We start from the raw sequence: 14,122 nt of genomic DNA, 5'->3' as shown, positions 1-14,122 counted from the left end.
AGTCCCTTAGAGATCCAAGGTTTGTCAACATTTTGCTTATTTCCAACATTTTACACCAGAGGGCAATGTTTATCATATAATTTGGAGATAATAGAAATTAATGATTCATAAGATTGATCAGTGTCTTCAATGTAAATGTCACTCCAGCTTTGATCCCTTAAGTCCATTCTAAGATTTTCCAAAGTTTCCACTCTCGTTTTCCTTTTGAAATTTGTACTTTCAGTATGGTCAGTTTTGTCAACTAAAGAATTGAAAACTAAAAAAAAAAGGCAAATGATCACTGATATCACTAATAAGTATCCCCTCCCCCTAAATTCCCCACGGTAACATTTGTAAGTATATTGTCAATCAGTGTCGCTGTATTCGCAGTTACCCTAGTTGGATGGGTAATCGATGGATACAGTTCCAAACAAAACACAGAATTTACAAATTCAGTTATGTATTTGACCATGAGGATTTAAGATGTCTGTGTTGAAATCGCCGCAAACAAATAAAAACTTATTGTTTTTTATAGTTTTGTACATCTTAGTCAGCTTTCCCACAATTTTTTTAATGTTTCATCCTGGTGCTCTGTAAACACAACTTATAATTATATTTTTTGATTTTTCACATTTAATTTCCACAGTGACACATTCCATCACATTTTCCAAAGAAAAACACGTTTTGAATGATTTCACAGTGATGAGCAGAACTAACGTAAAGTGCTACACCACCACCCCATTTATTCATCCTATTTATAGGAAAGAAATCATACCCTCAAACTGGACAGTGTCTACATGCCTCTGCCAACCTCGTCTCAGAAATTGCAGTAACTAAAAAATGTTTACTTGTACTATTTACACAATCCTAAATTTTTGATAAGTTCATGGAAAGACTTCTGTTATTAAAATGTATGATGGAGAATGTAAGTAAGTTTGCTAAATTGTTCCTCAGAAAAATAATTGCAATGGTGAGTACAATTTTTAAGAAAAAAAAAAAATCTGGATTTATATTATATTCAATATTATGAAATCTATGTTCAGTGTAATCAAAAAATATTTAGTGGAGCTCATGTGCAGGAGCAAATTGGTAAGAATCAGTTGACATATATTTTAGAATCCACAAACCAAAAATGCAGCTAAACAAAGTCTAGCTGCTAGATGTAAATATATTCATGTCATAGGTTTTCACAAAATTTGTCCCATAACGAAAGAAAGAAACCAAACAACCATAAAAGAAATCACTCCAAGTAAACAAAAAGGAACCAATAATGAGCATTGTCCTCCTTAGGAAGCAGTCGCTTAAATTTATCCAGATCTGAGAGCTCTCTTATCATAATTTTTGCTTCCTCTGAAGATCCATTTAATTTAATCCATACATTAAAATATGTAAATTTTTAAAATTCAGCTCTGGTTACATGAATGTAGGCCAGATGTAGGCCATTTTCTGTGATTTATAAATAAGAGTATATTTTCCCCTAGTAGCCAAAAATTAAGAGTGTTTATGTTTTCCTCTATAACTGGAGTATCGTTTTAAGTTTGTGTTGTTTTGAGGTCTTGTGTAGATGGTGGTTTGGTGACCTCAGACCACTGTGATTCTTTTTATTACAGTCTAGCAAAAGGCATAGCTTAGTTTCTGACAGAGGATGTGATCCAGGATAGTATTTAAGCCAGTGAAATCTGCAGTATTTTCTTATCCTCGTGACTGTAACAACAAATAACTAGTGTACTACTTGTATTGTCACTCCAGGTGAGGAAGAAAGAGATGGGTTTGCTGCCAGCGGCGGTGGCTTTGACAGTCTCAGCATTCGGCATGCCTTCATCAGGAAGGTAACACTATTTTCTTACAAACGACGACTTGGCAGCTTTGAACGGAGACCACTGTAATGTGTAATATTCACCCTCCTCTGTGTCACCATGTGTGCTTTCAGGTGTATTTGATTTTGGCGTGTCAGCTCCTTGTCACTGCAGGCATTGTGGCTGTGTTTACGTTTGTGTGAGTATACTGAGTGTGTGTTTTCTGTGTGTGTTTTCTGTTGCACATTAACTGTGGCTCACTTTGTTTTGTAGCAAACCTGTCAGGCATTTTGTACAGCGAAATCCAGCCATCTACTGGGCATCTTAGTAAGTATTAACTGGCAGAATATGACGTTTTGTACTATTTTTAAAGTTATTTATAAATGCTGGCATTCGTTTGTGCATGTTGTTCAGTGCTGTGTACATTGTCACCCACCTTGTGCTGGCGTGCTGTAAGGGCCCTCGGTGAGTGTACCGTCTAGTTTTCATGAAGTATTTTACACTTAAACCATGTAAAGTTTAAACAAAATCTATATCATTAATCAATCCATTCATTTATACTTTTATCTAACCCTCTACAGGCGGAAGTACCCGTGGAATCTCATTCTGTTGTTCATCTTTGTAAGTTCTTTTGAGAAATGAAATCATAAGGCCCCATTTAGAGAAAAAAAAATTAGTTTATCATCCTTGACATCAGAAAAAAGTGGTGAGGGTGGGCTGACTTTTATTTTTCATAGAAACAAGTGCGTACAACATCATTTCAAACCTGTAAAATGACACCCACAGCACCTGCATACCAAGTGAGACTGAAAATATAAGATTTTTTTAAATTAATCTTGTTTCCATGTTGAATACAGTCTGTACTGCACACTAGTAGTGTGATAAACATGCGTACTGTGTGTGAGTGAGACGGAGCAACTGACTGTGCTTGTCAATGACCGTCTTTGGCCAAAGGATACTCGTCACTCAGCAGACGTGCCAGTTCTTGCACCAGTTGTACTGCCGTCAGTGAAACTTGCCAAAAAAACAACAAAAAAAAAAAACAAAAAGATGCACACTGATTTCAGCATGGAGGCGGGGATGATAAACTAATGCTTTTTTTAATGGGGCCTAATTACTGACTCACCAGTTTCCCAGACTTGTATCAAGTTTGCTTTTAGTAAATGTTTCAGTGAAGATTTGCATTAGATTGGCAGTGTTGCATCCTCATAACAGTTTTAATTTGCTATTCAAACAACCAGGTTGGATATTCGAGCCAAATTTCTGATTACTTGCTCAAACATATAGTCCATAGCCTCAGTCAAATATCTCAAAAATAAAATATGGTCATCTGAATGTTTTCTATTACCTTTGAAACATGTAACTCCCAAAATGACAGCAAATATTTATATAAATAGAATTTATCAGAATTTGGTGCAACAATTCATACTTAATCCGAAGATACTGAGAGATGATTGATTTCAATTTACCACCATGTTATTACTCAGGTATTTGATCCTATGCTGACACCTTAGTGGGGGCATCATAATTAGCTGCACAGCACGATTATTTGGATTGTAATGAAGATGTCAACCTGTGTGATTATATAAATGTGAAAAGATGTGATTTTAAAAATAAAGTTTTAATCTTCACACACTGCACTATGCCCTGGTCTGTGTTTGCCCACCTTGAAAACACATATTTGCCCTAGGAAGTCATTGAAAACCAGTATTTTAGTCTTAATCCAGGAAAATCCCAAATCCAACCATTCTGATTCACCACTCATATTTGCAAATGCTGCAATTAAGCCATCCAGTGATTCTGTAAAGATAACATCATCTGCGAAGTGGAGTTCATTCAACCTTTCCTCACCAAAAAGGGCATCTAAACCACTAGCTGTCGTGTGTAACTGCACATCGTTAAGTTCTGTCACGTTGTGAATGAGGCGAATTGTCTCCACACACACATATTCATCCAACCGTTAGGTGCTGAACAATTCAGATCGCTCCACCTTGCTCCTCAAAATCCACAGCAGAGCTGCATGCTTAGTTGGGCTCTGTACCATGGAGTGGCGCAGAAAGAGGAGATGGAGAGAGCCAGATGTGTGGCTTCATGTGGCTCTCGTCTCGCTTGTTTTCCCAAACATCAGGCACATGCAGTAGGTGGAACACCTGCAGGAGCGCGCTGATGAGCACTGGAACGAGACTTTTAGCCGACTTGGCGTCACTGTCCTCCTTCGGGATACTGCAGCAATGAAACTGAATGTGGAGCAGCAGGGTTTAATTGTGCGCACATCAGAGAAGAATGCTGTCACGCTCTATTAAGGATCATCATTAATCAAGACGGATCAACATGCTCAGTTGCGACCTCCGCGAAATGAGGGTGGTGCGTGACTTTCGTGGAAGATTTTTTTTAACAGCCAAAAACATGCTCCACGAAAATCATGAATATCACACACCAACACGCATTACCAAGAAACCTATTCAGATGCGTTAAGTCATGTAAGAATGTGAGGAATGTGCCACGAATGACGCAAATAGGACATTCGTAATGAGTCCTACCTAAGTGTAAACGCCGCATTAGAAAGCATTGGTACCTGCTTCATGGGAATTCCTTCTGATATCTTGTTTCTATCGGAATTATGTATTAAAAAAATCTTCATTTTTTTTTTTTCAGTGCATCCAGTGAATCCCTGATTGTTATGTGCACAGTGTCTCCAAACTGCAAGGAATCAATTGTCTGAATTGAATGTCTTCCGAAGTAGCTTTTGGGACATTGTTTGAATTTTCTTTTAAATTTGAGGGGCTTGTTTTTTTTTTTTTGTTTTTTGTTTTTTTATATTTATTTCATTCATTTAAAAGAAAAACAGAAAAGCAAAAAACAAAAGCACCACAATACCAGAATGAAAAGGAGCAGAAAGAACAAGTCTTATGATTTCTGCCCCTTTTAACAATACAATCTTTCAATATACAGCATCATAGTCAACATTATTTAACAGATTGCATTTCTTTAACTTGTCACATACCACTGACCCATTTCATAATTATGACCATTAATTAATAGATTACATTACATTACATTATTAAGTTTACTTTTTTTTTTTTTTACTTTCTTGCAGCCCACTGACTTACTTCATAGTTTCATACTTACTTAATACATCTAATTTAATATGTTTTTTAAATAATTTAAGCGACCTTAATTCTTTAATTTCTTAAGATTGTTCCATAATTTGACACCATTTACTGCAATACTCCTTTCCTTTACTTTGGTTCTAAATCTTGGTTTTTTAAAGACTTCTATTCCTTTCAATTTATAACTACTTACTGTTTTTTCAAACATATTTTGAATGTTTGTTGGTAAAGTATTTTTATTAACTTGGTACATCGTTTGTAATATTTTCAAATCGACTAAATCATGAAATTTAAGTACCCTATACTTAATAAACAATGGATTAGATGGATCTCTAAAACCACTGTTACTAATCACTTTTAAAGCTCTTTTCTGCAAAATAAATAAAGGTTGTATATAGGTTGTATATGTTGATCCCCAGATTTCTACACAGTAAGTTAAATATGGGACAATCAATGAATTGTACAATGTTAATAAACCATAACTATTTAATGAATATTTTACTTTATGCAAAACATCAATGGCTTTCGCTATTTTTCCTTTTATGTAATTTATGTGTGACTTCCATGTAAGATCTTCATCAATCATGACTCCTAAAAATTTCATTTCTTTTACCCTTTGTATATCCATTCCATCTATTTGTAATGACACATTATTTTTTTTCGCTCTATCATTAAACAATATGAAATTTGTCTTATTAATATTTAGTGACAATCTGTTTATATCAAACCAATGTTTAACTTTTTCCAACTCTGTATTTATCACTTGTGCTACTTCCTGTATATCTGATCCAGAGTAAAACAGCGTTGTATCATCAGCAAATAAAATGCTGCCAAGCACATTGGATACATTCACAAAATCATTGATATACAAAATAAACAGTTTGGGTCCAAGTACCGATCCTTGTGGTACTCCATAAATAATGTTACACAATTCTGATTTGGTATTATTTATCTGAACAAACTGTTTTCTATTTTCTAAGTAGCTTTTTACCCACTGATGTGCAACACCTCTTATTCCATATTGTTGTAACTTGTGGAGCAATCTTGAGTGGTCTATAACATCAAAAGCCTTTTTCAGGTCAATAAAAATACTTACAAAATAATCCTTATTATCTATTGTTGTTGATATTTTCTCTATTAGTTCCATAATTGCCATAGCTGTCGAATGTTTTGTTCTGAATCCATACTGAGCATTATTTAAAATATGATGTTTCTCAATAAATTTATCCAATCTTGTTACAAAAACTTTTTCCATAATTTTAGAAAACTGTGGAAGCAATGATACTGGCCTGTAATTAGAAAAATTATGTTTGTCTCCATTTTTATATAATGGGACTACCTTAGCAATTTTCATTTCATCTGGAAAAACCCCAGTTGACAGAGACAGATTACAAATATAAGTAAATGGTTCAATAACAATTTCTATTATACTTTTTACAGTCACCATGTCTAAATCTTCATGGTCAGTTGATCTTTTGCTTACACAGTTTTTTTACAATATTTCTTATTTCATCTTTTTCCACATTGTCCAGGAAAATACTATTGACCGTATTTACCAATGTACATAATTTATCTTCTATTATTGGTTTATTTCCCACCAGACTTGACCCTACATTTGAAAAATAATCATTAAACCCATTTGCAACTTCTTTTATATCATATATCTCTTTATTTTCCTTAACAAAGTAATTTGGAATAGTTTCTTTCGTTCCATCACTATCAATCACACTTTTTATAATTCCCCATGTTACCCTCATATTATCTTTACTCTTATTTAGTTTTTCACTGTAATAATCTTTTTTTTGTTTCCTAATTATTGTTAATAGTTTATTTTTATATTTTTTGTATTTATGTTCTGATTCCTTTGTTTGCAATTTTAAAAAGCACCTGTATAAACAGTTTTTCTTTGCACAAGCATTTTTTATTCCCTTTGTCAGCCATGGTTTATTTACTCTTTTCTTACTAATTTCAATTAATTTACAATTTTTATTGTATGATTTCATCAATATTTTCATAAATGAGTTATATGCTACATTAACATCACTGACAAACTTCTTCCCAGTTTTGATTTTTAAGGTCATATTTTAATGCCTCTAAGGCTTTTACTGACTTATCTCTTTTAAAGTTTATATCAGTTTTTTTGTTGTACCTATTTTTAGATTTAAATATTGAAAAAATTGGTAAATGGTCGCTAATATCTGTAATGAAGATCCCATTCTTGATAATTTCATCTGTTCTGTTTGTAAATATATCATCAATTACCGTTGCACTTTGCGATGTAATTCTGGTTGGTTTTGTTATCAAGGGGAATAACCCCAAACTATACATTGAATTCACAAAATCACTTAATCTTTGGCAGCTGGAGCTTTCTATGTTGATATTAAAGTCCCCACACATAAAAATCGTTTTGTTTTTAATTTGATGGAATAATTCAATTATTTTATCTGTAAATTTCACAACACAAGAATCTGGTGCTCTGTATACACAACTGATTAAAATATTCTTAGATGTTTCATGTACAAGTTCCACTGTTACAATTTCTATGACATCATTCATAATTGTCATTTCTTCAACAATTGTACACATCAGATCTGTTTTTGTATACAGAGCAATACCACCGCCTTTTTTATATCTTCTGTTTACAAAATACAGCTCATATCCCTCCATTTGAACTTCATCCATGAGATCATCTTTAAGCCAAGATTCAGTGATTGCAACAATACTAAATCTATTTTTAAACTGATTTAAATAATCTTTTATTTGTGACATTTTACAATACAAGCTTCGACTGTTTATATGTATGAGTGACAAGGTATCTTCTGCAATTTTTTCACTATTCAGCTGTTCTACTGTATAATACTCACAACCAATCGTTTTTAAGTCAAATATACTTTCATCAATATTAGTGTCTGTGTCATATATTTTATCCTCTGTTTCCATGTTTGATCTGATTTTTTGTTGGTCCAATTACCAACAGATGTTATATTTGATTGTCTATTCAGGTCTGTATTTCTTAAGGTCCTCCATGTTTTTGATTTGTATACCGTTTGTTCCTTCTTAATTGTTCCTCCTTGTTGATGCAGAAGAGAGTCGCTGTTCCTTAGAGATCTTATAGTTCCTTAGAGATCTTATAGAGCAGAAAGATTTCTTCACTTTGAGAAGGAATGTCAGATTGAAGGGCTGGTAGCTTTTATGCATTGAAGTGTTCAGAAGCGCAGGGCTGCACAAATTCTGCACAGCGTAACCGAGTGGCTGCAGAGACGCATTGAATGTGTGTGTGGCTCTCATATGTTTGCTCGGGGATCCTGCTAGGAGGGGGTCCTATTTGGGGGGTGGAGGCAGGTGTTGGCCGTGTGTTGTGTAGAGCCTTGATAAAAGCTGTAAGGGGGTTATAGTTCTTACTACAAAATGTGCCGATATGAGTAACTATTAGGGAGCTCCACTTTTCCAAAGGCCCACAAACATTTGCATGTTCGGCCTTTACTGAGGGTGCACCCCTGTGTCTGGTGAGCGACAGCAGGGCTGTTTGTAAATTTCTTTTATTTCTCTGTTACAGTGAATCATTATTGTGCTGGTGTAGTTTAAAACTGCTTTCAGATGTTAGTGCTTTACTACACAAGTTTGTGTTCTGAACAGCCATGCAGCATTAATGAAGAGGTAAATTCAGTACCCGGTTGGGGTGGAGACAAGCACTGCACCCCACATACCAGTATTACCCGGGCTACCAGAGTAAAACACTTGTGCAGAATGCTTACAGAGAGCCGATAGTCCATCTCTGACAATACTAACTGTGCTTTGCTTGTGATAGCATAGTGGCGAAAGGTGTTTAACTGCATGTAATCCAGAAAATGGTTCCAGTTTTCCAAATGTATCTGTAATGAGACACAGTTATATCATTTTTGTCCCCTTTTTAAAACCCCAGTCATTCAGTTACTTCCAAGACTGGAAAGTGTGCAGTGCAGCTTCCCCACACAGACCCAAGCTGCAGTGACACAGCGAGAGCTGAATGAAGGGGGGAAAAAAAAGTCACAAATCATCAAGAAAAGGTGGAAGAATTATCTTGCACTTTTCCCATCACAGAAAAGTCTGTGAAACAAGAGCGCAAAAAAAAGAACAAAACCAAACTAACGAAAGATAAACAAAGCGAACGTCGACCATGACGCTTAAACAAAATCAAAACAACTTTCATGATGATGTGACTGACAGCGGGTATGAGGCCGAGGGCAGCCAGCCTGTCCTCGTGTCTGCAGCACTGGCAGGTGTGGGGTCTGGTTGTCTTGACAATGTGTGCACACAAACATGTACTAGCTGCAAACAGCTGGAACGTGCATAAATAGTTGCAGTAGTTGATAAAATGCTCTTGCCACTATTGGTTCTGTATAACAACATTGCTTTTCATCCCACACATGGATGAGTCAGCGATACAAGGATCTTACATGCAGCTTGTCGGAGCTTTAGTTATTGATCTCAGTTTTTCATTTATATAGCACCAAATCACAACAAAGTTGCCTCAAGGTGCTTCACACATGTAACCCCTAGAGCAAGCACACAGGTGACAGTGGTAAGGAATCTGTTCAGATATCGTCAGCGTTTGTGCATTATGGAGGTTGGATGACAGTCAAACGGAACGCTGATGTTACAAACGATGAGGAACCGTCATGACAGAAAGCAAAATGAAATATGTATGAATTGAGGTTGTCGTTGGGATTCAGTCATATTTTTTAACAGTTTAAAAATTCTGACAAAGCGCCAGCTACAGGAAGGAAGCTGAACAATGGTTTAAACGATGTCAACTCAAGCCCAGATTTCTTGTTTCGTTTTGGCTTTGGTGTCCTTCATTAGTGCCATGTGACCAAGGCTTTAGGTAAAAGCGGATTGCTTTGTGGTTTACACCAACAGTTCTCAAACTGGGGTCCGCGACCCACAGCTTCGGGGTCCGTAAAATAAACAGTAATAAATTCTTAGTTATACCATATTGTTAAAAAAGTGCATAATTACATGTAGGGACCACTGCGCCAGTAAAACAAGCATATCGCTCCCTCATACATTAGCTCTGGGTCAATAAAAAGTCTCATGTGATTGACACTTTACGTAAATCCGTCATGCATACATCGTGGTCTTTTTCTAACCCTGCGACAATGAACAAATATTTCAGTAAGTCTTTTTCATTGAGTGATGCTAAACCCAAACCATCTGAGCTGAGAAAAAATGACTACACTTATATCAACTTTGGATTTATTGAGAACAGCAAAGGAAGACCAAAATATCTTGTGTCTTCAGGTGTTAGCAAATGAAGCCTGCCAAGCTAAAGTGGCATCTCATTACAAAGCACCCGGAGTGTAAGGACAAAACTAAAGATTTTTTTTTTTGTCGAAAGGGGTGCCACTTAATACATGGAACCGAATCTTCACTCTGTTTTGAACAGAGCTGTGGCTGCAATTAATTTTGTGAAGTCGAGGACACTGCAGTCCCATTTGTTTGGACAACTTTGTCGGGACATGGGTGACCAGAGTGAAGTTGGTTACCAGTTACCAGTTACTTATTCGGCAGTTTTTTTAATTGGCCTGAAATTATGAATATCTGTTTGAATCTCTGTCCAGTCCAGTCCAGACACTTATTCAGCTGGAAAAAAAAATCCTTTATTTTTTGGTTAGAATAGCGTTCATTTGGTCCAAGGAGATAATTAATATAAGTTTTGGCTTAAAAAATTGGGTTGCAACTGCAAATCGGGCTGACATTGCGAATATCTGTGAATATCTGTCCAGACACTTATTCAGTTACCAGTTATTTATTCAGACACTTAGTCAACTTTTTTTTTAATTTTTTTTTTTAATGATTGACATCCAACGGATCCACAGAGATGCATAATATAGGAAATTGGCCTGAAATTGCGAATATCTGTCCAATCCAGACACTTATTTGGCTGGGGAAAAAAAAAATCATGTTTTGGTCAGAATGGCATTCATTTGGTCCCAGGAGATAATTAATATAGGATTTTACTGAAATTTGGCTGACCTACAACTTGAAAAATGTTGTGAAGTCAAAATTTTAGTTGAGGAAATCACCCTGTATGTAAAATGATAGAAATATTACTACAATTCTTCAAATTTAATTTGGTTGTGTACTGAATACTACTAACCTAAAACACCAGTTCCATAGAATTGGTGTTTTAGGTTAGTAGTATTCAGTTTGAAAAGTTTAAAACAAATCATTTCTATGGCATCTGAGATCACAATTGGTAGTAAACATATGTTTAATTGGCGTGAGGATTATGAGGGGGTCCTTGAAAAATGTTCTCCCTTGTAAGGGGTCTGTGGCCCCAAAACATTTGAGAACCCCTGGTTTCACAATTTCCATTGTAGAAGCCCATGAATTTCACTGCTCTTAGCAGTCTGCCTGAATCACAGGTTGAATGAAGGCAGTCATCTCTACTTAACGGTCTTGGTGGATACATAAAACTATTATTAGAATACTGCTTGTCAACGTGCAGAGCTGAATGTGTAATTCATTGTTAATTAATGTCTCTGTTATAACATCTTCTGATAAAATAATTTCATGATAACACATTAGCTGCAATGGTATGTTAAATTATATATTATGACATCATTTCCCCCCAGTCGAGGCCAGTACCCATTTACAGCTGGGTGGACTGAGACAATGCAGATGAAGTCTCTTGTTGCAGGATACAAACTGATAGCAGAATGGGAATCAAAGCTGATTTGGTTGAACTCATACAAAATTCTATTCTTAAACTACGTTTTTTTCTTTTTCTAGACATTGGCTTTGTCCTATATGACCGGATCCATATCCAGGTAAAATGGCTGTGTGTATGTACAGTATATATGTATGTGTATATAAGAGATGATTCATCAGTTTGCTCAATAAAAACTGTTGTTTTTAGTTACTATGATACAAAAGCTGTGTTTCTGGCCGTGGGTATCACTGCCATCGTCTGCGTCGCCGTCACGGTCTTTTGCTTCCAGACAAAGGTAGTGTGTATGTCTCTATGTCGTGCATGCTACAGTCATGTATGAACACGGTTCAAGGTGGTTTCTTTTTGCAGGTTGACTTCACCAAGTGCCAGGGCATGTTCTGTGTGCTTGGGATTGTTATCTTTGTGACTGGAATCATCACAGCCATTGTTCTCTCCTTCAAATATGTGAGTGAAAGCACACATGCACACACGGTAACACTTGATGGAACATTTGATTTGAAACATTATTTCTCATTGCAGATTCTGTGGCTTCACATGCTTTATGCAGCTCTGGGTGCTGTGGCTTTCACTCTGGTGAGTGTTTTAGATTAGTGCAGAAGCTTTTATTTGTATTTTGAGTTTGAATATGGAGTAAAGTAATTTCACTTAGGCAGTATAATGTATTTGACCTCAAGGTAGTGTGTTTGTACAATCTGTTATCAGACCTGTTTAAACATGATTTATTCTCTCTCTCCCCCCAGTTCCTGGCTTACCACACTCAGCTGCTAATAGGGAACAGAAAGCATTCCATCAGTCCCGAAGAGTATGTTTTTGCCGCACTCTCCATCTATGTTGACATTATCCAAATCTTCCTGTTTCTGCTGCAGATCATCGGTGGGGCGAGCAGATAAATCCAAGAAGGTACAGCGCCCTCTTTGACAACCGGGGAAAATGTTACCTGCTGCACAATCGGTTCATTCTTTTTGAAATCTTTGGTTTTCTTATTTAAAAAATAAATAAATAAAATTGGGGAACTAGCAGAGCTGTTTGTAAAATATCATGTTTATTAAAAGCTTTAGCTCACATAGTTGCTGCAATACGTCGACTCAATATGCTTGTTAATGTTATAATTCTGTAGGAATACTTGTTAAATCACAGTATGTAGTAGTACCCCACTCTAGCCAAAGCATTTTAACATTTCATGTTAAGAATTTTGCTAACACTCGGCTCATTGTGAAGTATAAAAAATGCACTTTTTTTGAAAGCTTTATTTGTTATTTCCCAGTGTGGGATTATTATAAAAATGCATTATATGTGCACTGGATTGTCAATTGAAGCATGTGCTTTCTTTCTTGCTGGATTAATGTTAAGACCCATTTTGTCTGTATATTCATCTGTACTTTTATCTAATGATACCAGTATGTAATGAATGGACACATTAAGAAAAAAGGGCAATGATTTGATCAGTTTCTAAGTATAAGTGAACCCAGGTGCACCCTCTTCTGGCTGCCTTTGATTCTCTGGGGCACAGCTGGTTGTGATGCTGCACATCGCGGTTATTAGTTCAAGTTAGCACGCGTTTGTTCATGGTTTTATACATGTTGAATATTGTAACTGTTTCTGTAAACATCAATATTGCTTTCATAATGAAAATGTCTTGTTTTTTTCTCTCTCTAGATGTACAGGCTGTAATTCCTAAGCTTTAATACTGTTGTTACATTTGTGCTTTTTGCCTCATTTTGGCATTTGTTTATACACATACTTGTGTTACAGGCAAATTCAGATCAAACAGTGACACAACACTACCGTGAAGGTCATTTTAAAAATATTTGAGTGTGACTTCAGGCTTGTGTGATACTGATGTGGATGTCCGGCCGTAATCAGCCTCATCTGTCTGCTCTCAGACAGAGCTGGCAAAGTGTTGTAAGTTATTTCAGCTGTTACACTCTTCAGAGTTGAAAGCAAATGCCATATGATGCAGGCTGTCAGCGTATATACACACACACACACACACACTTAGGAGGGTGACGTAGGTAAGGAAAAAGGTCCCTTCCATAGGTCATGAGGTCAGCGAATGGTTACTTAAGTAGGAACACAATCTGAATCATATGCTACAGTCGTAATCACACGATATCAGCCCAGTTGAATATATGCAGGGGAGTGGCCCGACACCTTTTGATTGTTTTATTCCTTCATCATTTGATAGACATATCAGCAGATCAGAGGGTTACAGTTCATTTTAAGTGAAATATTTCAGTGATATTAACCATTAAATAACAGAAGCAGTAGAGTCCTGTTTGGTAAATCTCAGTTTTTGAGCTGGTTGTCCTCAAAAACTGAGGAACTGAGAAGATCAGTGAGTGAAGTCACAAAGACACCCGTGGTAATGATGTAAGAGTTCATTGGCTGTGATTAGAGGTTATAAGTAGACTGGAGCAGCACCGTACATCTTTTCAATATCAATAGCTATATCATGCAATTAACTTTTTTTTTTTTATGGTTTTTGGGAGGGACTATGGAATCTAGTAGTAGAGAAGCTTGAA

At 36.1% G+C, this 14,122-nt stretch overlaps 1 protein-coding gene across 3 annotated transcripts in view; it reads left to right on the top strand.

Moving 5' to 3' along the window:
- The window catches only part of tmbim1a (transmembrane BAX inhibitor motif containing 1a), a 50,989-nt gene extending 37,757 nt beyond the window's left edge, over positions 1–13,232 (top strand). For 2 of the 3 annotated variants that reach the window (XM_034183255.1, XM_034183256.1), the window contains exons 3-12: positions 1,729–1,808; positions 1,910–1,974; positions 2,049–2,102; positions 2,190–2,240; positions 2,357–2,396; positions 11,660–11,697; positions 11,787–11,874; positions 11,949–12,044; positions 12,120–12,173; positions 12,341–13,232. In XM_034183255.1, coding sequence (XP_034039146.1) covers positions 1,729–1,808; positions 1,910–1,974; positions 2,049–2,102; positions 2,190–2,240; positions 2,357–2,396; positions 11,660–11,697; positions 11,787–11,874; positions 11,949–12,044; positions 12,120–12,173; positions 12,341–12,490 — 716 coding nt within the window. In that variant the 3' untranslated portion in view covers positions 12,491–13,232. The remainder of the gene's footprint in view (positions 1–1,728; positions 1,809–1,909; positions 1,975–2,048; positions 2,103–2,189; positions 2,241–2,356; positions 2,397–11,659; positions 11,698–11,786; positions 11,875–11,948; positions 12,045–12,119; positions 12,174–12,340) is intronic. The other variant, XM_034183257.1, reaches the window with a different exon arrangement.
- The last annotated feature ends 890 nt before the right edge of the window (positions 13,233–14,122 follow it).

Source organism: Thalassophryne amazonica, chromosome 12, assembly GCF_902500255.1.
Source record: "Thalassophryne amazonica chromosome 12, fThaAma1.1, whole genome shotgun sequence".
Taxonomy (NCBI): Eukaryota; Metazoa; Chordata; class Actinopteri; order Batrachoidiformes; family Batrachoididae; genus Thalassophryne; species Thalassophryne amazonica.
This window is presented reverse-complemented; position numbering and strand designations above follow the sequence as displayed.